General features: G+C 38.5%; 1 protein-coding gene across 13 annotated transcripts in view; it reads left to right on the top strand.

Annotated features, from left to right (window-relative positions):
• ARID1B (AT-rich interaction domain 1B) overlaps positions 1-26,171 on the top strand; it is a 404,857-nt gene that overhangs the window by 94,030 nt on the left and 284,656 nt on the right. For 12 of the 13 annotated variants that reach the window (XM_073337737.1, XM_073337740.1, XM_073337738.1 and 9 more), the window contains one exon: positions 19,850-19,960. The exons of the other annotated variant lie outside the window; for it this stretch is intronic. In XM_073337737.1, the coding sequence (XP_073193838.1) occupies positions 19,850-19,960 (111 nt within the window). The remainder of the gene's footprint in view (positions 1-19,849; positions 19,961-26,171) is intronic. 13 annotated transcript variants of the gene reach the window in all.

Here is a 26,171-nt window from a genome sequence, read left to right on the forward strand (position 1 = left end):
GGGGAATTTGGGACCTTCAGGGCTGCGGCAGCCAGAGAAAGAGGCGACTTTCCCCAGCTCCAGGGCTGCGGCTGCCAATTAAAGACCCCCCTCCTTCCCAGCCCCAGTTCGGAGGCTGCCGCAGTGGGGGAGAGAGGGCACATCCATCACATTAGAAAGGTAAGACTACAGATATTAAAATATGAGTTGTGTGCTTTTATTTGTAGAACAAAAAAATAATAATTATTATTATTAAGGTTTTTTTATATAGCATTTTTACCCAAAGTGCTTTACAGTAGTTAGCTAATGGCACAAACAACATTTGGAAAGATCATTAAGTGGTTCCCCGAGACCCTCAGCAATTTTCAAGTGGTCCATGAAAAAAGTTTGAGAACCACTGATACAGGGCATGTGGACCTCTAGAGGCCAGGATGCATATCAGCCTACTAGAACTGAGAGCAGTCTGTCTAGCCTGCTATGCATTCCTTCCACTCATAGGGTCCTGCTGTACCCAGATAATGTCAGATAACATGATGACCATTTTCTACATAAACAGGGTGAAGCAAAATTTTTTTCTTTTTGTGTAGAAGTGGTTCTCAGCAACTTACCTACTGAGTGTGCAGAACTCTCTGTCAGACAATCTCAGCAGGCACTTCTGTACAGACCACAAATGGGAGATACACAATTCCTTCCTGAATGAGATCTTCACCCTGGGAAGAATGCTTTCCTGGAACTTGTTCGCCACCCAGACAAACAAGACATTGTCCCTATACTGCTCCTGTATAGCTGTGGGTAAGCAATGCCCTTCTCCTATTTTGGACAGACCAAATCAGGGTTGTCCCTCCTTCCATCCCACTGATGTTACAAGTTCTACGAAAGATTTGCCACATCAAAGCTCAGGTCTTTATCATCATATCCAGCTGGCGTAGACCATTTTGGTTTTCAGACCTTCTGCATATGTCAACCCAGCTTCCCATCAGCTTCTGACCCTTTCCACCTCTGTTCACTCAAGAGAATGGCAAGACCAGATGTCTCAACCCAGGCCCCCCTCATCTCACGGCCTGGTATTTGGATGGGTGTCAGACCAGAACCATTAATGGTCAGAAGCAGTTCTGTCTATAGTCAGTCAGAGCAGAAGGGACTCCATGAGAAAATGTTATCTGGCCAAATGGGGACATTTCTTCACCTGGCTGCAACAGAGCCAATTATCCCCAGCATCTGCAAAAATTCCTGTTATTCTAGACTACTTATTCACTCTCAAGATGTCGGGCCCTCCATTAGCTTGGTGCAGGTCCATCTTGCAACAATCAGCACCTTCCATCCGCCAGTCAAAGACTGTGCTGTTTTTACTTGTCCAGCAACAATCAGAATCCTGAAGGGCTTCATCAGAACTTTTTCACTGATGGCAAAACCAACACTGCAATGAGATCTTAATCTTGCTCTTTCAGTACTTACCAGCCCTCCCTCTGAAACACTAGCCACCTCCTCCCTGTCCTCCCTCTCCATGAGGATCGCCTTCCTAGTAGCCATCACATCAGCTAAAATGGTGAGTGAACTGGGAGCACTTATAGCAGATCCACCACATATCAAATTTCATAAGGAGAATGTTTTTCCTTCACCTCCACCTGAAATTTATCCCTAAAGTAATTTCTGAGTTTCACATGAATTAACCTATTCACTGTCTGGTATTCTTTCCAAAACCTCATGCTTCCAAGGAGAAGAGAAGACTTCACTCTCTCAATGTCTGTCAGACTTTGGCTTTCTATCTGCAGAGAATGAAGTCAATTGGAAAGATGTGCCAGATTTAGATGGTCCATAGAATGTTTTGAGAGAGTCAAAGAACATCTTTGCATTGTTCGTATCTGCGTAATGCTGGACTTCTGCAGCTTTCCTCTCCCACCACTCATCCTGCATTCTCCTTAGTTCAGATTGGGCCTTGCTCTGTAGGTACTTAAACCTATCTTTCTTTGAGATGGAAGTGAGTTCATTCTGCCATTCAACAAATGCTTTCTGCTTGTCACTTAGGAGTTTGGAGATGTCCTTGTTGTTCTCATCAAACCAATCCTGGTGTACCCTTTCCTTTGGCCCCAGCACTGATTTAGCTGTGTCAGTAATCATATGTTTAAACTGGTTCAATTTTTCTGATGGGGTCCTAGCGATTGGCAGGCATGAAAAAAGCTTGTAATCTGAAACTGCTGAAACTGCTCCTGAGAGTTGGCATGCTTGAGCTGCATTAGTAACCTCATTATGGGGATGGAAGGCAGATGTGACACTATTGAAGATACATAAGACAGTACTGGAGCTTGCTACGCACATTTTCTATACACTGCAGGATACCTGCCCAGAAAAATGAGCTAGTGTTTGGGAGGAGCATTTAGCAGGCTATCATTAGATGCTGTTATCTTCCCACTAGTTGTCTAAAATGGCATAGGAAGTCAAAGAGAGAATGGGTCTTCAAGATCTTCTGGGCCAGTCAAGATTCCCTTTCAGTGTAAAGTTTCAAGTTCATACTGAAGTCACCAAGTTTATAAGGTTGCAATTAAATAATGGTGAATATGACTTTTACTGTTTTGGGAACCAACAAGTTCCTTAAATGCAAAGATATGTCATAAAGAAATACTTTTACTATCTCCAACTATTGGCAAGGAGGAGCTATATCAAAGAATCTATCATAGAAGGTTACAAAGAAAGAAGAGTAGAAAAAATCTCATTGTTTTTATCTATACTTAAAACTATTATCAGTTAAGGAACTGGTTGTTTTCAAACCTCAGAAAGACACGAAGTGTGTTAAAACACACCTAAATGTAAGTAAGGCCTTGCCAGAATATGTCCCAGTCAATTGCATCAGATGCTGTGACTTGGATAGAGAAGGATGCAGCTTTAGTGGATGATACCCCGGCACTCTTTGGTCTCACACTAGAAACTGCACCTGTTTGCAACAGCAGAGTATTTATTAGATGTGGATAGAAGCATGTTTTGCAGTTGCGTTAAGAGTAAATAAAACTATGTTTATAGTTGCACCATTTGCAAATGTGTTTGTGATGTAACAGTGTAGGAAGGGGAAGAAGAGAGACTTAAGACAAGGGGCAAAATAGTTGCCGATAATTTGGTTTGTTATAGTCTTATTTTCCCTGTTCTGCTTCCCTCTCTTCCTCCCCCTTTCAGTTATGTAAAGGTATTTGTTTTGGAGATTCTCAAACTGACAAAGGTGGGAGAAGCTAGTGTTTATTCTGGCTAGATGATGGACAGTTTTTTCCTCCTGCTTCTTCTAGGTGGAATCTTACAATATGATGTAATAGTATTTTTATTGCAGGAAGGGGAAGAGATGAAAACTGATAAGAAATTAGTGATAAATATTTTGGTTTTGTTCTTCTAGTCAGAATACAATTGAGCCAGGTTTAACACTTCATATTGTGTTTTGGAGTTGGTTCTCTTCTTCACTTCTCACGTATTGTTGAGGTGTGAAAGCATTGCGTCTTTGCTAAGGCATTGATTCACTCATATACAATATACAACATCACCAATAAAAGTAAATGGGCAAAATAATTGGAGATACATCTCACAGACTGGTGACTTTGCACTCTTCCTGTCTGTATGAGGAGGGCGGTAGGGAATTTGCTTAACAGTGGAAGAACAAGTTGGTTAAATCTTTGGTTAAGTGATTTTTTGTTGGTGGTGGTATGCGAGGTGGTTTGATAGTAATATCTGTATGGTTTGCTGTATGGCGATAATGTAAGACAGCATCCATCATTACCTGTTAATTTCAGATGCCTACTGTGTAAAAACTGTGAAAGGAAGTGTTTTGTTTTAACCAAGTTTATTATAGCTAACAGATTCATTTACATTTACATTCATTGCCATTTGGCATATGGGATTTCTGTTTTTACCTTTAGTGTGTAAAAAAAAAAAAAAAAAACGGGGGAGGAGGGGGAAGAAAGGCTGGGGAGCGGAATACACTACACCAATACAACTGTTGCTCTTGGCAGTGTTTTTCGTCTTGAAGTGGCATATAAGTGAATAATTGCTGCAGCTGTTTTTTTGGGACATTAAATCATTTTGCAATGAGTAAAAGTGATATTTTGCTCAAGAATGTCATATAAATGAGAGTTTAAACTCTAGTAATTAAACATTATTTTGTTAAGGTAGTGAGATGTGTAGTTCAGATTATTACAGTTTACAACTAACTTTTAAAACAGACATATATATTCTTGTTTATGTAGCACCTGTGTCTGTTGAAAAGATCATGTCTTTGCTGAGGTTTAGAGAAATATTCTTATGAATTGATGGAAAATGTCATTTGTTTGACAGAGTGAAATGAAGCCATGAGTCAGTGATAGATTCACCCTTATTTCAATTAAAACAACAGTTTTAATGTACACTTGTTGGCATATATGATGCCATTTTAATTTTAAATATTTTGAGGATTTTGTGTGTGTGAATTTCTAAATAGAGTAGTAGTAAACCGATCCCTTTTCTTACACTGCAGTCTTAATATTGAAAAGAAAAAGTGGCAGGTATTTGAGGTGTGGCATTTGTGTACACTGTTCTTGTGAGGCACTCTAGATAACATAAGTTAAAAGGTGAATGTGTATCTTTCATTTTTCTCTTGTGTCTATTGTGATTCAGAATCCTTAAAGTGACAATCAGGCTCAACATTAGGCTGTGTTTATTTTAAAAAGGGAAGAAATTATAAAATGTAATGAAAGAATTTTTTCACACAAATTTTTAAATCTAAACAAAATTCTGTTTTTCTCTACACATTTTAAATATTCTTTTATGATGTTTTTCAACCCCAAATTTGCAGCATTGTATTCATGCACGAGAACCAAAGGGTCAAATTTTCAGGTTTATGCAAATATATTGTAAAAGGGTATTCGTTTCTCCAGTTTACCCTTGCAGGTCTGAGCCGTGCACCTATATGCTGTATGGAATCAGTGCAAGTGGGGCACAGAAAAGACTGCTCACTTTAGAACATATTTTTGAAAACTTGGCCCAGAATGTGATCTTGCGTATTCTGTTCTAATGCCCAAGTTGTGTGATTATAATAAAACAACAATATAAATAATCACAAATTGTATTAATAATGTAAAGTGCTTTTGGTACTATGAGTTAGGAAATTTGTTTTTAAATATGATTTTTAATTTGATATTTGTCCTTTAAATTATATGGTATGTGGCATATTTAACTCTATTAACATAATCAAGCTGTTTGTGTCAGGGTGTAGATACATTTGTATGTATACATACACATTCATAACATATGATGGTGTGGTAGAAAGGTTTTGTTGCCATGAGTTGCATTACTCACAGGTGTGAAAGTCACAACCGAGTTATGCAGATCATCCCAAATAATTCCAGATAATACCTTTATATCTCCACATCATGTTTTTTTTAAATAAAATCCTCAATTTTTTAATTTACCAGAAGTTAGCGCAGAAGTTTCCAGTCTTTTTCACTGGAGTTATGCAGAATTTTGGTCGAGTTTGTTTCAAAGTATTGGGGGCTTTACGTGTATTAATATGGTTTGAAATCATAATAAAAGCAGTTTAACCTATTGCCCTTTTCACTCTGCGTGTGTGCGTGTAAAATCATCTACTACAGTATGTATGGTTGTGTTTGATATTTGGTGTGGTGTTAACCACAAAACCTTCATGGCTTTGCTTACATGTTAAGTGCAGGTATTTAGAATAACCACAATGCCTAAAGTGTATGACTGCTGTCGTGAAGTGTTGAGGTTAGACTTAAATAGATTTTGTAAAAAAAAATTCTCCATGTTATTTATTTATTTGTTTGTTTGTTTATTTAATTTCAGTGTAAGGATGTACAAAGTAAGACAAAATAATTCCTTTAAGATATTCATTCCCAAATGCAAAATGTTAAAAAATTTTCACTTCTTCCATACTTTTCTTGGGTGGCTTTTGCAACTGAGAACTTCTGGTGCTTAACAAGCAGACAGCCTTCCAAAACTGAGTGACAAGGTGAAATTGTCACTGAGATCTGCCAGCGTTCCCAGCCTTGCTTCTGTAGAAATGGAGATTGGAGCAATAAGAATATGGCCAGGAGAACTTTTTATAGAAGTGTCTTAATACGTTGACATTATTGCTGGTAGTCTAATGTTTCTGCATTGGATCAGCAACAATAAGGGGAAAGTATTAAAACCTTGGGTGAAATCCTGGCTCCACTGAAGTTAATAGCAAAAATCTCTGAATTCAGTGGGGCCCAGGATTTCATCCATCGACTTGTATACAGTTGCCTTCACCATGGCTCTGATCTCGGTTACACAGAAATAGGGTTGGAAAGTTAAGCTTTTTTCTCTTTATGTCCTTGGAAGGACATAATGATTTCAAAGACACATTTTGCTATTGAGTTTAAACCCATGCAGTTAGATGGTTATCCAGCTGGAGCCTTTGTCAGTCAGTCACATTTCTGCTTTTGTAAAGTCTGTTTCAGAAGCATGGAGGACTGCTGTAACACCAAATAAGTATTAATATGTCTATTTATTCCACTAACTAAGGTTTCCTACGCAGCGCTAGAATTCAGTGAAACCATGACTCCGATTGTGCTAGGTCTACCCCCATTAATGGAAAAGGCTGATCACTGTCCATTCAGGGGTCATTCTGTTTAAATAGCACTTACAATATACCCTGTAGGATTGCAGTTGTGTCTCAATATCTGCATTAAACCCCATTTTTACTACATTGATTTATATCTCTGTTGTAACACCATCCCAAGTGCTAGCTTGTTAGACTCAGCAGGCTATCTTCCAGAATCAAGTAACCTGAAGGGATAGCTGCAGGAAGAAATGAAAGTAGTGAGGAGAACCCTCTGCAAATTCAAACCTGACCTCAAAGACAAGATTGTGGTAATATTATGGAACAGCAGACACATAAACGGAGGTATGCGGCAAGGTTTAACTTCACTGAAGGCATGGTATCCAAAACCAATCTGCTGCTTTTGTGATCAGAGAAACCTTTCTTGGCCCTAAACGATAAAGGTTCAGGGCCACATTGATTGATTAAACAAATAGGACTTTTACTCCAAGATGTTCTTCCTGAAACTGTTTGTACCAGCATGGAACTAAAATTGAGCTGTAGGTTTTTCCTCTATTAGTTAATATCTATATAGCGATTACATGAATGCAAAGTATTATTATTATTGCAAGAGGCAAAATATTTTTTGTCTTTCCACACAAATTGGGAAGTGGCAGCACTAGATACTTTATAAATTGCCAAACCTTCATGTATGTTTATCCATTTATCTCCACATCATCCCAATTTTAAAAAAAGTATTGTTCATGAAAAGTGTCAGTGTAATGAATAACTTACATTTGCTTCTACCAGGTTATCTCCAATCAAGGGTCCCATCTGTGGCTAAGAATTGCTTTCTCAGTCTGTGCTTTCTTTCACTATGTTCTACCCTATATTCAATTATTAATTCTTACTTAGTAAAACAAGGCATTACTTCTTGGGATTTGAAAGGAGGAATTTAAAAGGCTTGTGCTGTTCTGAGAAAGTAGCTGATACGCTTCTCCAGACATCTATTACTAGAGGTGGGTTTGATTAGATCTTGGTGGATAGAATCCGATAAGACTGATCAGAGCACAATGAGAAGCTGTCTAGCAGCGATTGTTCACCACAAAACCGGTATCCCAGTGATTTTTTTATTGTAACTTTTATTCTTTATTTCCTGTGCCATGGAAAATGGGTTTAATGATACTGCCCTCCTTTGTAAAGTGCTTTGAGATCTGCTGATGAAAAGTGCTATTATAAGAATGAGGTGGTATTATTATAATTGAATGACAGCCTTTGGATGGTCTCTAGAGCATGTCTATGTGCTTGGCTAGTAAAATGGGACCCCAATTTTGATTACGGTCTCTGGGCACTACTGGCATATAAATAGTAAATAATATTAGGAAGCATTGATGGTGTGAACCTCCTTGGAGTAGAAATTTTGTTGGCTCAGAAACAAACAGAAGACATGGGGGAGGAAATATCCAAAAAATCTAACTGGTGCTTTTTTCCTTTATGCTTATGTAGATAGATATTGATAGACTGTCATTTGTAGATTAATCAGGCAATGAATGATCCTAACTCACTTAACTAAAATCTCTCTACCTGTTGTGTGCTGAAGCAGAGAACAAGGGCCACTACAATTGATCACTTGCCTTTAAAAAAGTATGGAAAATGTATCAAGAATTTAGTATGGTACACTTAGAAGAAAACCTTGTTACAAGTTGGAAAAATCCAGTGAAAATATAATCGTTTTAAATTTTAAGAAAGTGTGCAAATGTATTTCTCAAAGGTAAGTAAAGTTCTCAAATCATGTTGGTGGTTTGGACTTGATCCACAGAGCATTGTTGTTGTTATTATGGTATTGTATTATACGTTTCTAAACTCTGATTCCCAGTATTTAAATCACAGAAGGTTAATTAAAACAGCTCCTTATTCTGCAACTGCTTGTGAATATTAACCTTGTAAAGGCTGTGTTAAATCACTGAAGTGATAGAATTGCATTTGCTTTATAAGATTTTGCTTCAAGAGCAAAGACAGTGCCATTTATAGTTCAGTGCTGTTAATTGCTTAGCATTTAGATATTAGCACAGGAATCTATTAATTAACTTGATGATAAAACTATTGGAATGTAGGCTGATAAAAATCATTTTGTTTTTAAAGGAGATTACCAATCAAACCTGCTTCTCCCTTCCCTTCCTCCTTCCACTTCCCTCCTTTTTCCTCTGGCAATAGACATCAATGGTGGGTTTTTTGGTTTAAGAGTGCCATTAATATCCAAGAAGCAACTTTAAGTTAATTATTGATAGAATTTGAAGGGTAGGATAAACAGAGTAGTGAGCGTTGAAAGGTTGCTTGCCTATATAATAGTAATTTATTCCACTGTTCTGATTCACTTATCTGATTGTGGAGCACAGCTATAGTTCTCTATATTTTCATCCTAAAACAAGTGTGTTTAACACAAATCACAGATTTTTTTTTATAATTTTAAATGCTAATAAAATCAAATCATGGAATAAATAGTAAAGAAGTAAAATCTTTAAGAGTATCAATGTGTCTGCTTCTTTCTTTTGTTTTTTGAGTACCATATGTATTATATATTTCAAATTTTAGTGGTCTTGTAAATTATACTTTATGGCCAGTTGCAACTCCACAATATTCTGTGAAGATCTTTAAATTAACTTTGTCTCATTTTCCTTAAAGGCAAAGGTTCCAGTTCGGGGTTTGTTTGCTAACCGTTCCTGGCACAAGATTTACTACTACATTTTTTTCTTGTCTTTATTTCCTTTCTAATTAAAGATATTCAGTGAAAATATTTCTTTGTGGGTTTATTTTCTGTATTTTGAATCCGGTTCTTGGTTGCTAATACACAATGTTCTACCTGTACATAAGCCTGCGTACACCACATATACATTCATCTCTGCCTTCCAGTATGCCCACTTATTCTGCTGCAGTAGAGTTTAACATATTTGTGAGCACACTTCCAAAATCCTCTTTTCTTTTGTCAGCAGTTGCAATTAGAACTAAACAACAACTATTGAAATGGAACAGCAAATTAAGGCCAATAACAAAAGCAAATGTGCTTACAAAAATTAGTGTGAGATGACTAACCAAATGTTTTCATGTGTATTTTTTGTGTAGAGAATGTGGGGTGACCGACTTGCTGTTTCCTGCAGCCCAAGCTCTGGGAAAATGATGATATGTAGTCTGTCTTCATTTTCCCTCCTCCTCCTCCTCCTCCTCCGTCTCTCCCTGACTGCCCAATCCTCTTCCCTCAACCCCCCTTCAAAACAAAACAAACAAAAACCAAACACACCATTTCTGTTTGCAAATTTCTGTAAAATTAAGTAATTTTCAACTGCAGAGAGGGCTTGCAAGACCAAATTTACATACTTTCCCATCTTATCAGATGGGGAGGTTTTCTGCTGCCTTATTATCTAACAGTTCTTTTTCCCTTTTTTAATGAAAAGGCTGTGACGTAGATTATCTTCAGTGAAGATCAGTGTCACAGAGTAGCTGGTCCCTGCTGATAGACTAGCCCCAGCTCCCCGGAACCAGAGCAGGTGAGCCCTATCCAGCTAATTAAAGAAGGCTGGGCTACACTGGGGCGTATAAGGGGCTGCTAGTGGGCAGTTGGAGGAGAAAGAACTGAGACAGACTGATCCCTGGGGAGGGAAAGGCACAATGTGGTGGAGGTAGCTCCTGTGGTGGGTCCCTAGAGCAAGAGGCTAGAGGCTCAGGGAGGCAGCCCTGTGACTGCTGCTCCAGGAAGGGAACAGAGCTGACTGAGGCTGGGAAGCTGTTAGGAGCTAGAGTGCCAAAAAACCCTGCAGGTGATGGCTGTGAAGCTTAGGGCCGAGGATTGAGTTAAGACTTTTCCGTTTGGTATGCTAACCTCTGTGAAAAGACTGGGTGTGGCAGCATATGCTTTGGAGCTGGGGTGAAACACGGCCTGGTGACAATCAGTAAAGATGTCCGTAGTTTAGTCCTCAAACACCACACCACATCTCTCTTTCCCCCAATGATCTAAAATGCTTTACTTTGAAAATATAAAGGAGGGGTGGTGGTGATGAAGAACTCTTAGACCAGGAGTAATCAATTATTTTGAGTCAAGGTCCAAATCTCTTGGTATATAGTCAAAGTCAACTCCAGAGAAAATAATACAAAAATAATAACAATAATAAGTAAATAAAAAGATTTCACGGTCCATTCAAAAGCATGTGGCAGTCTGGATTTGGTCCATGGTTTGCCTGTTGACTACCTCTGTCTTAGACTCACGGACTTTTAAGGCCAAAAGGGACCATCATGGTTATCTAGTCTGACCTCCTACACATCTTAGGCCACAGAATCTCACCTACCCACTCCTGTAATAGACCCTTAGCTTCAAAGAACCAATGCGCTTTTTCTGGCTCAAGGTGTTATTTATACAGTGTATTAAAAATGCTTCTGCAGCTGGATAACTTTTTTTTCTTTAAGTTAATTGCTCTCTATTTCACTGTCCTGAACTAAAACTTCTCCTTGCTTGGTTGGTGGCTGTATGCAGCAGTAACTGTGTGACTTGATTGGTTGTACCGCAAGAGATGATGATGGTAATGCACCACCTTCTTCAGTGGCCCCCAAAAAACTGAGATGCTAGACCCCTCCCACACCCCATTTAAATTATATCAAATAACATTGAGCAGTAAACAGCCTTCTTGACCAAAGCTAATATATATTTGCAGACTAGTATGAATCCTGAAGAAAACCTCACTGCCTTATTCAGTGATTATCCTGTCACTGTGTAGCGGATATACCATATTCCACTTCCTTAGAAGATGTGCTGTGGAGTAATAAAGAATGGAATTGGGGAGCTTTCCCCTGTCCTATGCCTTGAATGTTGTGTGTAACATTCTGTTTTGTGTGTGTAAAGAAACAAAAATCCTCACAATTGCTTTATTCTCAGAGAGTTTGTTTTGGGGGGAGGGTCCCCTCCCAAAATACAACTGTAGCTTTTCATGAGCCTTTATGAAGTTCTTTAGACCAGTGCTTCTCAAGCTATCTGACATGGGGGATTGGCATTTTTTTTTCCAATGTGCGCGCAGACCGGCAGCCGATGGCTCGCGGACTGGCACCGGTCCGTGGACCACCACTTTGAATAGCACTGCTTTAGACAACAGTGTGGCTTTAGACAACAGTGAAGCTTCCTTCTGCTATATAGTTCACTAAGGAAGGTGCCACTGAGAAAATGCAGACAAAATATTTCCCAGTCTCAAGTGAGGAATTACCATCCTTTGGTACCTAGTTTGATTAGCCTAGAGAAGCAGCTGCTCTTGGTGCAGTTTTTTCTTGATTCAGTAAGCTATCTTCAGGGTTTCAGCTTGACTGTAAGCTTGGGGCACTGCTATGACCTCATATACGTGAGTAAGCCCTGTGCTTCAGAGATACTCTTCTGCAGGTGGCTGGCAGACGGGCGGAGGATTCTGCTGTCTGGAGCACTGAGATGCACAAACTCACTGCTTGGGCAGCAAGAAATCTTAAAGAAGCAGCAGGTTTTTAATCCTGTCACATTCAGATATTTTGGTTTGTTTTTTTTGAAGCTGGAACTGTTGAAAATAGTGCAGCCTAGCTTTTACTCTCAGATGTGTCAGAGAGAAGGAAAGGTTTCCTGCAAAAATTTTCTGAAGGGTGGAGTTGGGAGAGGATGCAAAGGGAATAATGTAATATTACGATTTGTTACAAACAAGAGTAGAGATGTAGGATGTGTAAAAATGGCAGGTTATCATTTGTATTGGTATGATACTTGTGTTAAAAACGGTCAGGAAACAGAAATAGTGGGTGGAGAAACTGAAAGTGTGGTCAGGCTGCTAATCTTGTAGGGCTTTGGGAAACGTCTGGGAAGCCTTTAAAAAATGCAGGATGGCCCCCTTGGAGTGAGATGTGCATTCTGACCATTTTTTTCCAAATTATGCTTCTGCTTCCAGGCTCTCCCCTTGAAGTACTTTGTCACCTCTTCATTCATACTCCAAATCCTTCTCTGTGGATTTAGTGAAGAGACCACTCTCCTTTGAGCTATCCTTCTTTTGTCTACAAATTAAGTGTTGGCGGGTGTGTATTCAGCCCGTGTAATGAGGCCCTTTCCCTTCCCCATATGTTTCAATGTGAGTACCAAACTTGCACACTTCTTCTCTCTGCTTTTATCACACATTAGAAAGGTGCGACAGAAAAAAGGCCAGCAGAACATGTCTTGTTTCTGATCAGATCAGTTATTGCTACCCTTTTTGATCCATGGAATACAATTGGGCTAAAAGAAATAGAGCAACAAAATAAGAGCTTAAGAGAGCAAATTTTGTCTTGAAACTGCTTCTGCAGTGCTAGCTTAGAACTGATCCTGGAGGCCCTATCTGTGTAGAACAAATGGACTAGATTTTTCTATGAGAAACGTCCATGTCCTGGAAAAATAGCTAGCTGATTAAAATCACCTGCTATTTGGCAAGATGCTGCTCTGTTCAAACAAATAGAGGTGGGAGATGGGAGGATTTTAATGTCCCACCCTCTGTATAAATCTGCTACTACAGAGGCATTTTCCAAATAAAGTAGGATTGCCTGACTCTTCTCGTAACTTCCTGAATGCCTTATGGGGGTTTGATGGTACTGGGTTTGAGCATGTCAATATGTAAACGTTAAAGAATTTCTGGTAGCATTCAGTCATCAGGATATTGAGGTGCAGCTGAAGCAGGAAGTTCAGTGCTGACTGGCATGATAGCTGCTGCTCTTGTCTCCATTTTTACATTCTTTTTTTTTTTTTTGCTATAAAGAGGTCCACTGACTTTAACCATGAGAAGTGTCCACCCAGATCTTTAGGTGCACACATGTTTGAGGGGTGAAGTGGAGTTACTGCTTTAGTAGCCAGTATGTAATACATGGCAGACTATAGATTTTATTTACACTCTAGATGATGGATAGATGCTGGGCCAATCTACCCAAACTCAATCAGGCATTTTCCTCTATGGTGAAAGCCCACTGGCTTACACTCCCCTCTTCCCTGTGACCCATAAGTAGGCAGCTTATTGGTCTGTGCACCAGAGAACATAGGATTCTCAAGACATAGGATTCCAGTCCCTTTTTCTTGAGCTCTTCAGTTTATTGCTTCAAATTAACACAAATTCAGTATATCAGTCTTGTTCTTTTCCCCTTGACCTAGGGTCTTTTGCAGGATCCTATCCACAGGATTGTCCACCACAGGCCATCTGCTTAGTATTCTAGGCAAGCATCTCTGCTCCTTTCTAGCTTGCTCCCTGCAGGATTAGACTGTACAGGCCATTCATCTGAATCATGTCTGATCCAGGTTCTTTCCCCTGACCCAGGGACCCCTGCAGAAGCCTACCTACTTCCTGCAGCAAGTGAGCTACTGGTTGGATTTTATGAAGACTAGGAGTGATCTTCAGGCCTGAACCCTGGCCTCACAGCATCAACTTGGGTGGGGCTGAGCCCTTAAAGTGACTGGGTCCTTGTGTGAGAATTTTGGAAGGCTTCAGTTTGGTAATTTTGGCACTCTCTCAAGCACTTTAGGTGGAATACCTCTGGTTCTGAGGTTACAGCATTGGGCTTTACTGTGATCAATGACTGTTCCCTTTTAAACCATCTCTGTTCTCTGAGTGTTTTTAGAGATTGCTCCAGACTGGTGAATGCCAGATCATGGAAAGTAATTTAAAGTTAGTTTTGCCTCTGCTACACCAATTTGGAAAATCCACTTTGCCCTGTTTTGAAATGCATTCTTGCAGCAGCAGCATAGTTTTCTGCCTTTCTCTTTCTCTCTTCCTATTCCCCACCCTTTTAAAAAGAGGCTGTTTAGTTAATAGGTTCTGTGGTGTGTTTCTGGTTTGTTGTCCTTTCTATCTGAATACTGTGGAAGTTTCATCTGGAAAAAGCAGACAGAGGAATAAATGAGAGGATCTTTTCCGTTCCAAATTTCTTTGGTGTTATACCACTGATACTGCTTCCTTGCACTCATTGGTTAGAGTTGCAACCCATCAGTCTGGCTTGGTGCATGAGATCCAGAATCTGCTTGTAAGAGTAAAATACTATCAGAGTGGTATAATGGAAAGATAAACTACGTTTGGAATTTAGTTTGTCTTCCATATTCTCACGCGGTATATTACTTTTAACTCCCTTTTGCTGGAAGTGTAAAGGTGTTAGCATGGCATTTTTCTTTGAGTACTGCCTTGCCCACTCTGCTGTTCTGATGGTGTTGCAGTAACAAGTTGGCAGTCCTCTGGTGAAAGCTCGGGCTGACAGGTGACTCTGTCGTTCTCGAGTTGGAAAATTGAGAGATGGGGGATCTGTTTGCATATATGTACTTGTAACATTGTATGCTTTGTTGTACAAAATGTTATGAATGAATATCTAAAGCAGCGATCACAATGAATATTTCTCTGCAGCTGCTAACATATCACCTGCTCTGATTCTGTGGCATGGAGTCCCTTCAGAGCTGAGTGAAACAATTCTGTATAGTAGAGCTGTATACTCTTCCTCTTACTGTTACACTGGGTCCTGACCTCCATTCTGGAGGTGACCTGGGAACAGATTTTTTCCTTTGCTTTCATTTTATTATTGGCACATTACTGTTGAATTGAAGGCTTCAAGCTATATATGAAGTCTTTTAAGGATCAGCCAGTGAATATATATTGGATATAAACTGAAATTGCTTGTAATGAGGTTTTAAAACGGACGCCTTCTATAGTATTTCTTTTAAGTGGCCACTTCCGTGGCCTCTTATTCAGCCACTGTCCTGCTTATCTTCATAGGAATCAGTATGGCTTTAAGTTATCCCTCTACAATTTACTGCAATAGAAAGGAAAGGAAATCTAGGTGGTGTTTCTTTTTCTTTCTTACCCACCTTTTTCTTTTAATAGGGTTTTCCCTACAGATTAATGACTCCACTGTGCTTTCATTATTTTAAATACAAATAATTTAAGCTGTTTTATCATTAACCTCTCTCTCCTTCTACAGAACTAGGTAGGGAGGCGTGAATTACAACTAAAAGTTTTGAGCAAGCCAGTACTACATTAACTCAGATACAGAAAACAAGAAAAGTGTCCCATGTAGGTGTGAACAGATCTCTTTGAGCGAGGTCCAGTTACACAGTGTCATGTTGTCATTTTTAAAAAATCCATTTACTCCATAATGGTTCCCATGCAGCTGACTCCATAGTGTGTCTACACAGCAAAAGCTGTGCATGGGCTAGCCTACCTAATCTAGTTTAAATTCAGCTAGTGTGGATAACCGTGGCAGTGCAGTGCAGGGAAGGCCTCAGCGCAGATTTCCTGGGTACAGCATACTAGCCTGCGCTGAAGCCTGTGCGGTATTGTCTTCACTGCTCTTGTTATCTATGCTATCTCAGGTGGGCTAGCCCTGTACACAACATTTGCTCTACAGACATACGCTAAGCGAGATCTCATGCTGTATAGTTGTGGACCAAAGATCTTTCGGACAAGTCATGACAACATGAATGAGCTACATGATCTATCTTACTAAATGGTATAAATTTACAGAATACCGAGAGAGAGAGAGAGAGAGAATCTATCACATGCACATGCATCTCTGAGAGTGTCTGGTTTTGGGGCCATATACATTAATCAACTTTTACTGGGTGTGGTAAACAATTTCTTTGAATGAGATTTTAATTAGTGTACTGACATATGTTGAGGGAGATGGCTTCCTCGGTACACAACCGTACCTGATTGTGTTAGTAAAGTGTAATTTGGTACCACTGCTATTTAAATGTAATAGCTGTATGTATTAACTACTTTCTGGGCTTACATCTCCAGATGTGTGATTTTTCACATATATGTATAGGCTCACTCGGTTATCTGTCATCTTGATAATTTATCTACTTTTTACTGTATACATGCTCTTTTGATGTGACTCGTATAACGTGCGTTTCACGAATAAAATAAAAGTTCCAACACAAACAAAGCTGTGTATTTTTAAAAAATCAAAATTTCATCCATGTTTGGTGCATACACCTGACAATTTGATGGCTTGGTCTGCTGCCTTTCCTAAAGTCTTATGGAGAACCTCAACTTTCAGAGTTACTTTAGGATTTTGCTGATAGTTCTTGCTGTAGCAGCCACTGGATTTCTTCCAGAATTAGAAAGGTTTGAGTGAATGGAAACTTTTAGCCTGCTATTTTAAAGTAAGCCCTTCTCTCTCTAGCACGCACACTTGCTAGACCATTATATTTTGCTGTGATTAATAAAAACCCTAAGCTTTGTTTAGAAAACTGAAGTTGTCAGTAGTTGCAATTTTGTGAGTGAAAAGATGGAAAAAATTATCAGGAATCTTAAAGATTCCTCACTCTCAGAAATGAAAATGAAAACTACAATTCCATATGCACCTGTAGTGACATGACACGCTATCCTATTTGAATATACCTTTCCTTATCATGTCTTTATTTGCAGAAACCTCTTAGAATCATTCTTACTGTTCTGTGCATTAAAATATTTTGCTGTAAGAGGGAAAAGTGATCTCATCCCTCCTGTTGTTCCGGGAAAGAATGATATTGAGCTCCTTCCTTTGTTTATAAAGCCAACACCTTGTTAAATTTGTGTATTAAATTATTTCTCCAGGTTTCCACTGTCATAACCTTAAAACAAATACTTTTTAAAAAAAAGTAAAGAGAGCACTTTGTCTGAAATTCATAGAAAGCTGATAATAACATACAGAGACAAGGTGGATGAGGTAATACCTTCTCTTGGATGAGCTTACACGGAGCTGCTCTTCAAAGAGCTCTGTTCAAAGATATTACCTCACCCACCTTGTCTCTCTGATATCCGGGGAACAACATAGCTACAACAACACTGCAAACAATAGTCTTTCACCTCTAGGTCGCTGCTCCCAAATTGCCAGTGACACAAGAAGTTTCTGCGTAACGACTTTACATGAAATGGTCTCAGCCCTGTTCAGAATGCACAGATGTCCACATCTTAGTTGGCACGGTTGACTACAGTATCCACTTCTGTGTCTTACTTGCTGGTCTTTCCTCCCACCCTTAGACTTGGTCTCTCCAAGATCAGAATGGAAGAGCACTGGTGGTCTATTATAGGGAAGCTTGTTCTCCTTCTGCCTGTTAAGAAAATCTGTGGCTAAATAGTGCATTTAAGGCTACAGGGCTGTCAGTTCAGACAGTCTCCAAATGAATAACCAAGAACTGATTCAATTCGTCCTTCTGTGCTTCTCATGAAAACACGTTTCCTCCCCCCAGGAAATTTTAGTAGGAAATGCGTTTTTAAATAAGACCCAGCAAACATGTGGGCACAGCCATGCTTGGTACTTCATAAGGGGTTAATAACTCTTATTTGATTTTTCAAACCATAAAACATCTTTCATTTCCCAGGAAAATTGTCCTAATGCAACAGTGTCGGTTTGGAATGAAGAATAACTTTATTTCTGAGATGATGTCTGCCAAATTGAATATCCCATTTATCTTTCTCAGTGATTTTTTTTTTTTTAAGTGGTTCTTGTTTGTTGGCTGTAAAGGGAGAATGAAAAGGAAATAGAATGCTGAATGCACAGTTCAAATCCACTGTTGCTACTGTTTTCTAAACCGGGTTTATTACGGACGCGTGTTCAGTGACCACAAATAGTGTGTGACTGTGTGTGCTTAAACAAAAAGGAAAGCAGAGGTTTGCTCATTTGTTTGCCTATTGTGAAGCTGTCCTCCACCTTTTTGCTCCTTTGTAACAGGGTGAAGGCTACTGAATGGAGGACTTGTGCCATTTGTTGATTTTAAACCTCGCTGTTAATCCACAGGAACCTGCTGGTCTACACAGCAGGAGAACTGTGTGACAAGTGGAAATCTGGGAGGGGAAAAAGCAGGAGGGGGGTGTGTCACAGTAGATAATAATGATTCAGCCATCAGCCTTTGTCACCCGTAAACCTAATTGTTACCCTCTGCTGGTAACCAGATTGAAGTGCTGGCCTTTTACGTGTTCCTTGATTTTACTTGAAACATGCTTATGATGGATAGACCAGTTTATTGTTGGTTTACATACTACTGTCAGTTTTGTTAGCTTTTGTTTTTAAACCTTGTTAAATTTTCTCTTGCTCTTATTTCTTCTTCCAGTTAATATTTTTGCAGTTTCGCTCAAAATGACAGAGATGGCTGGGTGAAAACAGTATGGTTGTTCACATATTTCCCTGTGTCAGACTTTCATTAGAGCAGGGGCAGAAAACTACTGCTCTGCAAGCTAATTTTTGTGGTGTCACTATATTGTCAATAACTGCTGTTGGACCAGGGAATCTTAGCTATAGGAATAGTCCTTTATAAGTAGCAGCAGTGTAATTTTTTTTGAGTATGGGTGGGGGTGGAGAGAAGCTTGAGGTACACTTTCAAGCCAAAAAATGTAGTCTTTAAAAATAATTGTTCTTTTACGTGCTTATCAAACTTGTAAGATAGGGAAACAAAAACAACTTAAGCCAGCAATGTGTTGTACAAATTGGGGAGAAATAAAAAACCAAAAATGAAATGAAACAAAACAGAAAAACCTTTAAAGTATGATACTTTTTTTCCTGCACACTCAGAAACTGGTTCTTCAACATTCCCTGCCAGTTATACATGCTAAAATAAGCATTTCACATTCTGTCCTCCTCCTCGACTTTATGTGTAGAAGTTGGTAACCTGAAGTATAGTGGCTAAGACTATCTCTGCATCTAGAGAATATCTTTTCTACGTGGTGTAAGTGATCTTATGCCATTATGTAACACTGCTTAGGCTTGTGCCATGGCCTTAGGAAGGCTCTTGACTTTCACATAAGTTGCTGATATAGACATAGATGTACCACTGATCAACTCTAGTTCTTTTCTGGAAAGTTAGGCCATATATATTTCACACAATTGCAGAGAGGGTTTTATGGGCTCAGAGTTTATGTTTGAAAGCTGTGTCAGGGTGGTGGTGGAGTCTGATTATATAGCATTCTCAGATCCAACATTGTAAGATCTTCCAACTGGTTCAGTATTTCATCAAAGATTTGCTATCAGTATTTGATCATCTGGAGAATATTTTGGCTTCTTAATCCCTCTAATCTCTCAAAAAAAAGTATTTAATTGATTTTTTTAACCTGTACCAGAGGAACATAAATGGACACACAACTCTGTTTAAACTCTTGTCATTCTTATTCCTTTATAAAACATTAAAGTCATAATGGCACCCAGTAGGACTGATGATTCCACTGAAAAATAAGGTTTGTCTAATACAAAATTTTGATCAACAAAAAACAGATCAGAAGTCAGCTGTTATCTCTTCACCTTTTCTTCACATGGGTTTAGCTGTGACTGCTGTGGCATATGAATAACCATATTTTTTTTATAATTTTGTTTTTGCAGGACATGTCTCAGGAAGGCTATGGAAACAGATCCCAACCCCCTATAGCCTCAGGAAAGCCTAACCATGAAGACTTAAACCTAATACAACAAGAAAGACCATCAAGCTTACCAGTAAGAAATTAATGTGCCAGTTGTAGAATAGTAGTACATTATTTCAAAATGAAAAATACTTTATAAAGATCTTATTGTGTCTATGATATGTGGATGAGATTTTGGGATGACAAATATATAACAATTTCAGTACCACATTGGTTTTAAAAGCATAATGAAAACTGATTACAGTGAATGATCAATATATTATTTAGGGTAATCCCGTATCCCTTAAAGGAAGTCTCTTAGTCAGATAATTCATTTGGTATTAATTTGTTTAGTGGCCAATAGTTTGCCATATTAAATATAGTTTATTCTGTCAGTATAAGGTTCAGATATTGTGTGTGTGTTTGTGTTCATAGCTTGAACTGGTTCAGGACTTTAACTGATTCACAAATTTGTACCCAGATTTGTCTCTGTGTGTGGAGAGGAAAGAGTATAGCTCCTTGTTAGCTTTTTTGGTTTTGCACTCATACGCAAGAGAATTATTCAGGGTCTTTTTAACTCCTGACTCTTCCTTTGAGGGTTTTCTCCCCTGAAATACGTTTTTATTTTATTTTAAAGACCTTGTAGGCATCAGTAAGGAAGCAACGCTGCCATGAGTTATTCCCTTCAAACCCCGAACACAGTTCATTAGTTGTCAGCAAACTATGAGACACTTGCAAATATCAAAACTACTGGACACATCTTTTCACAAGTTAATTCTGTTTTAGTCTATTGGAACAGTCTAAAGGATGGTATTAATCAGAATTATAGTAATACTTTATATTGGTCTGGTTATTATCACTTGAGTTTTTGTGATAGATGATCATGTTAAATTAACCTTGCCTAGTTGTATTAGCTTTATGCATAATTGAAAAAAACAAACTAACACCGATAAATTGATACACTTAGCAGAGACATCAGAGCTATCTGCACATGGAGGTCTTCAGTGCCCTGATAAATGCCAGATGTAAGATGCAAAATATGTTTTCGCTGTGTTGCCGTTTACCTCTGGTGGTTTTATAAGAAGTAAATCAGCTTCATGTACCCGCACAAACTTAAACCAGTTTAAATATTTTTAGGTTAAAAGAGCAAATTGGTTAAACCAAGTGATTTGTGGCTGTGAATACAGTTGCATTGAACTGTAGGATATTTCCAAGAGATCTCCTACAGTTCAGTGGGCGTGTAATCGTTTTAAATTAGTGGAGGGACCCATTCGAAGAGCAGGTAAATTAAGTGTGCTTAACTTATCTAGACACTGGAGTTACATGTGAAATCCAAGAACTTACTGCATTTTTCCAATGACATATGATGCTACCATCCATTTCTAAAAGCATAAGAAGAATTTGCAGCAAATCAATCAAATATTCAGAACTAGAAAATTATCATAAAATTGTTTTATGTTGTGACAATTCCACTTGGTAGGCTGATCAAGCTGAGTCTCTCTCCACCTTGTAGGTTTTTCTGTTGTTCAAATCACCTATCTGATCTGTCCTGTCTACAGACGTTTTGAAGCCTGTGTTAAAGAAAAGACTGTGTAATCAGCGTATTTTTAGATCTTTTAAAGTTCCATTTTTAAAACATAGGACAGTGACCAGAAGTATGTATGTCATAAATTCCTTCCACCTGGTTTTATACACTTAGATATATGTGTGCTTTGTGGAGGAGCTATGAAAATTGGTTTAAACAGTGTTGTCCACTTATTTTTGAACTGGTTTTTGTTTCAGCATTTTTCCAGTAAACCGTTTTTGAGACTAACTCAGAAATGGTTGTTGACAGTCAGTTGTACATAGCAAATAGTGTGGACATAGGCTGTTCTGGCAACAGTTAAACAGATTTAAAAACTTTGATGTGGGCAGGCCCTTTCCCCCTCTCTGTAGTTGATTATGTCTCCCTACCACACACAGTGTAAAGAATTACCAACCACATAATGGTCTAATAATTTGGTTACAGTTTTGTTACATGCGATATGCAAACTATTTCAAATTTCAGCATCTGTCCTACTTTTATAAGGTGCCTGCGGTGGGGGAGGCCCATCATCAAAGTATGAGAAGAGTATTGGGTATTATGCGTCACTAAGTGTTTGGTATATTCAGTAGTTCATTATTATTCTAACCGTGAGTTGATGGTGTTATAATTGAATTATAAAATTTTTGGCCCCCTAGCTTTAAATTTGTGACTTAGTCTTAAATACCTTTATTCATTGAATTCACAACTAAAAAACTTTGATAAAAATCCCAAATCTGCTTCATCCACTCAAAAATCCTACTATTTTAAAAGGTGGAAGGAGGGGGTTTCCTGAGACTAGCATGGAGTGGAAGATCTTTTCTCTTTTCATTCCATTTAAAAACAAAAGCAACCCTACATATGTATACACATTATTTCCTATCTTGTGAATGAACTATCCTCCACCTTCTTAATCTCAGAAAGAAAATCATTCTTGTATTATCAAAAAATACTTGTCCTTCTGAGATTGTGTTGGGATTAAAATGACACTAGCGCATATATTACTTGGAATAGGAACAGTCAGTGTCCAAAGGATGCTGGAGTGGTAAATACTGTAACGTGGTTCTTTCTGCGGGTAAGAATTGACTGAACATATTATTCCACCCGCACCAGCTCCCTCCCGCACTTACTTGGACAGTAACGTTTTGTATCCAGTTTTTGTCTAGCTACCAAAACCCTTGACCAATGTCTCTGCTGTAATATTCCCCAAATTCCTCTAGTTTAAAACTGGGTGTTTGGGAGTCATTTGGGGGGCATTCAATATATTCTTTGAGTGCTGTTTTTAAAATCTGTTTTGTAATGCTATTGTTGAGAGTAGTCAATAAGTTTCCATGGGCTATTTTAGTCTCAAATGATGCCAAGGTTGTGTTTTTAATAAAAAAATTTGGTTATGTTTTCGTTCATGATAGTCCTATACAGTTTACCTATTATAGTTTACTTTTTAAGGGTGTTAGATGACATCATAACTGCTCGCTCTAAGTTACGTAGAAAACTTCTACACATAGCTAAAAGAACAAAGAAACCAAATAATAAATGTTGGATGGTTTTCCCTGGCACTGGTAAAAGGCTACCGCTTTGATGGATTTCAAGAGGAGTTAACCACCTTCTGTAGCTCTGAAAGCTGATTTGTGTCATCCTTTTGGAAGTTTCCCAACAGGTTAGTGTCATAGTAAGCATAGCTAAACAGGTCAATAGTTGTTCCATTTCCTTCACACATTGTAGATAAAAGTCCTGGTATGAATGTCCCCCATAAAGTTCAAAGCAGACAAATTTGTAATGTGGATTGGTGACAAATGTCTACAAACAAAATATAGTTTTATTGGCTACTCTTAATGGCCCATCAGGTGCTATACAAAGTTCCCCTTCCTTCTCTTAAATGTTCAGCTATCTGGAGGGTTTGCCCTAGAGGGTTTTGACCATGTGGAGTCACTAAGAGTCCAAGTGAAATGTTGCGTAGAATAGTACTTACAGCACTTTTGTTTTGGTCACAGTTGGAAGGAAATGCCAGGCTTTTGAGAAAACCTGGGTATTTGGTTCTCTGTGAAGGAAAGGAAGTAATAAATGGAAACTGTTCCTTATTAGGCGGGGAGGGGGGAGAAGCTTGGATGAAAATGTCTGGAGAACAGCTACTACGGAGGAAATTTCTTTAAAGTTAAGGAGTAGTGGCAAAAGATACACAGTTCTGTGATCGCTGGAAAGGTAAAAATCCTTTACCTTTCTGTTCGCTTTGCAGATGAGGCTCCCTAATGATACATCAGCAAAATGGTTGTTGCAGGCAGTAAAAGAGCTTAGATTAGCTCTAGACTCTCTGCGTGTGGTGGTTGTCATTTCATAAACTTTCACCGCTGATGAGATAGCTAGGATGAGGGGGTGAAATGGGAAGTTTCATTTATTATTTGTTATTAGTTTTTAATTGATTTCCACAGGAAAGTTCTCAGATGCAGTATCTTATTTTTCACTAAGGTCCTATTTTTGTCCAGTTTCCAGCTTGGTTGGAGTACAAGGTCAAGTGACTCTACCAAGATCACCTTGCCTTAGAACACAAGTTTCTCCTACACTATCTACAAGTCCCCTGCTCTGTACTAGGCCCCTAGAGGAGACTGGATGGCTTCCCTCCTAGATCATTCCAAAGCTCAGTGGGCCACTAACCTATACTGTATAGCAAGCAGCCTCCTAACACATTTCCTTTTAGTCTTTTAGCTAAGATCAGATCTAGAATCAGTTTAATATCAGATATTTCCTTTGGGGTGAGTGGGGAAAGATGATATCCATCATTTGCTGTGCAATGGAATAAATGCTGTACTAGATCTTCTCTGCCTTTAGCTTCTGTTTTCTCAGGTTGATCCTAAAATCTAATATCTTTATTGGGTCTTTTTTATGGATGCTCAACAATCTTATGAACAAATAAAAATAGCAATGAACCATGAAATTAGAATGCTGTCTGTACCTTATGTGAGTCATGTTTAAGTTTGGGTGCACAAACTTTTACAGAGGTCCCAGCTCCATAGTAAAATGGGACCTTGTTGTATTACATTTGACAGTATGGACAGCAACACAACAATTATTCCTCTGTGGTTTTGTTTACCACTTAATATTTCTGATATTTTGTGTATTACACAAAGGGGCATTTAAAATGCTGAGCAGTTATTCTTTGCATACTATGTATTTTTGAACTGCTCCTATTATTGTGAAAATTAGATTTTCAAGGTTCTCTGCTTAGGTAATATAGTGAATGGTGCAGCTTAAATGTAAAGTTAGATGGGTTTGGACCATAGAGCAATGTTTCAAGTAGATGCTTATCTGATGGGAAGAAATATCTAGCGCAGTAATGGCAGCTAAGTGTCTTGTCTACAGCAGGAAGTAGAGCCTCCACAGAAAAAATTTTTCATCAAAAGGTTCCTCCTGAAAAAGCATTGGAAATGACTGAAGTCTTGCGTAGACCAGACAAATCATTTCCAGTGCTATTTCAGATATGTAATTGAGACTTGATAATAATGATCTCCTCTCATTTCGTACATGGTAAGCTTTTTGATTATATTTATGCAGGGCTTTGTCCAGTGGGATCAAAGCTTCTGGGTGCTACCATAATACAAATAATTATTATTAGGGTAGACAGGCTACAGGGGTGTAGGGAAAGGGGAAATCAGAAGCAGTAAGGGAAAAGTGGTGGTAGAGACTCTATAATTTGGTAGTCCAGATGGATACTTTGCAAGTAAACAAACCAAAAGAAAAAAAAGAAAACCTAATAAAAATTCAAGTGCCGTTAAGAAAACTCAGAATGCTATTGCTGATTTGAAGAAAGGTCAGTAAACTGGTTCTTGATAATAGAAAGTAAATGTAGCCTGTGGCTGATAAATACATGGATAGTGCATGCTAGCAATTGTAGCCTCTGGTTATTTACTTTTATTCATCTCTTGAGCTGAAAATAACTATTTGGGAATATGTTAAATTCAAGAAAGAGGGGGGAAATAGGAATACTTGTGAATTAAATTTTCCATTGTTTTTACACAGTGAGGGATGAGAGTGGTGTCTTTCTCCCACTTTCCTTTTGCTTTCTCCTGCAGTGTTATAAAATAACTGAATGATCTTGTTTTCCTTTGTTTGGGTCAAGAAATTTTAGCTGAAAATTGTTACTCTGTGAAAGAAGATTATTGACTCAACAAGCCTTCAATTTTCAGTGAATAACACTCCCACCCTCTAGCTTCAGGAACATGTCGTGCATGCATTCTATTTTAAAGTACAGACTGTAATTTAAAACTGAGGCATTTTGATGCCCCACTGAACTCTGTTTAAGCCTGGAATAAGGGGAAAAAAGCTTTAAGCTACAAAGAAGTGACTGAGCTTTCTCAAATGCTTTTCCCTGCTACTCTACATCAGGTTAAAAAGTCTGAAGGTGCTACTTAAAAAAAAAAGGTTATTTTAATCCCCAATTGAACTTTGTTGCCTTTTATTTTCTTCTTCCTCTGCCATTTCACATCATAAAGATAGAACATGTTTATACGCACACGTGTGCGCACATATATCTATAACTAAATAAAATCGTAAAAAGAAAAGGAGTACTTGTGGCACCTTAGAGACTTACCAATTTATTTGAGCATGAGCTTTTGTGAGCTACAGCTCACTTCATCAGATGCATACTGTGGAAACTGCAGAAGACATTATATACGCAGAGACCATGAAAACACTTAAAGCTTAATAAAAAAAAGGAGTACTTGTGGCACCTTAGAGACTAACCAATTTATTT

This window comes from Lepidochelys kempii, chromosome 3 (genome assembly GCF_965140265.1).
Source record: "Lepidochelys kempii isolate rLepKem1 chromosome 3, rLepKem1.hap2, whole genome shotgun sequence".
NCBI lineage: Eukaryota > Metazoa > Chordata > Testudines > Cheloniidae > Lepidochelys > Lepidochelys kempii.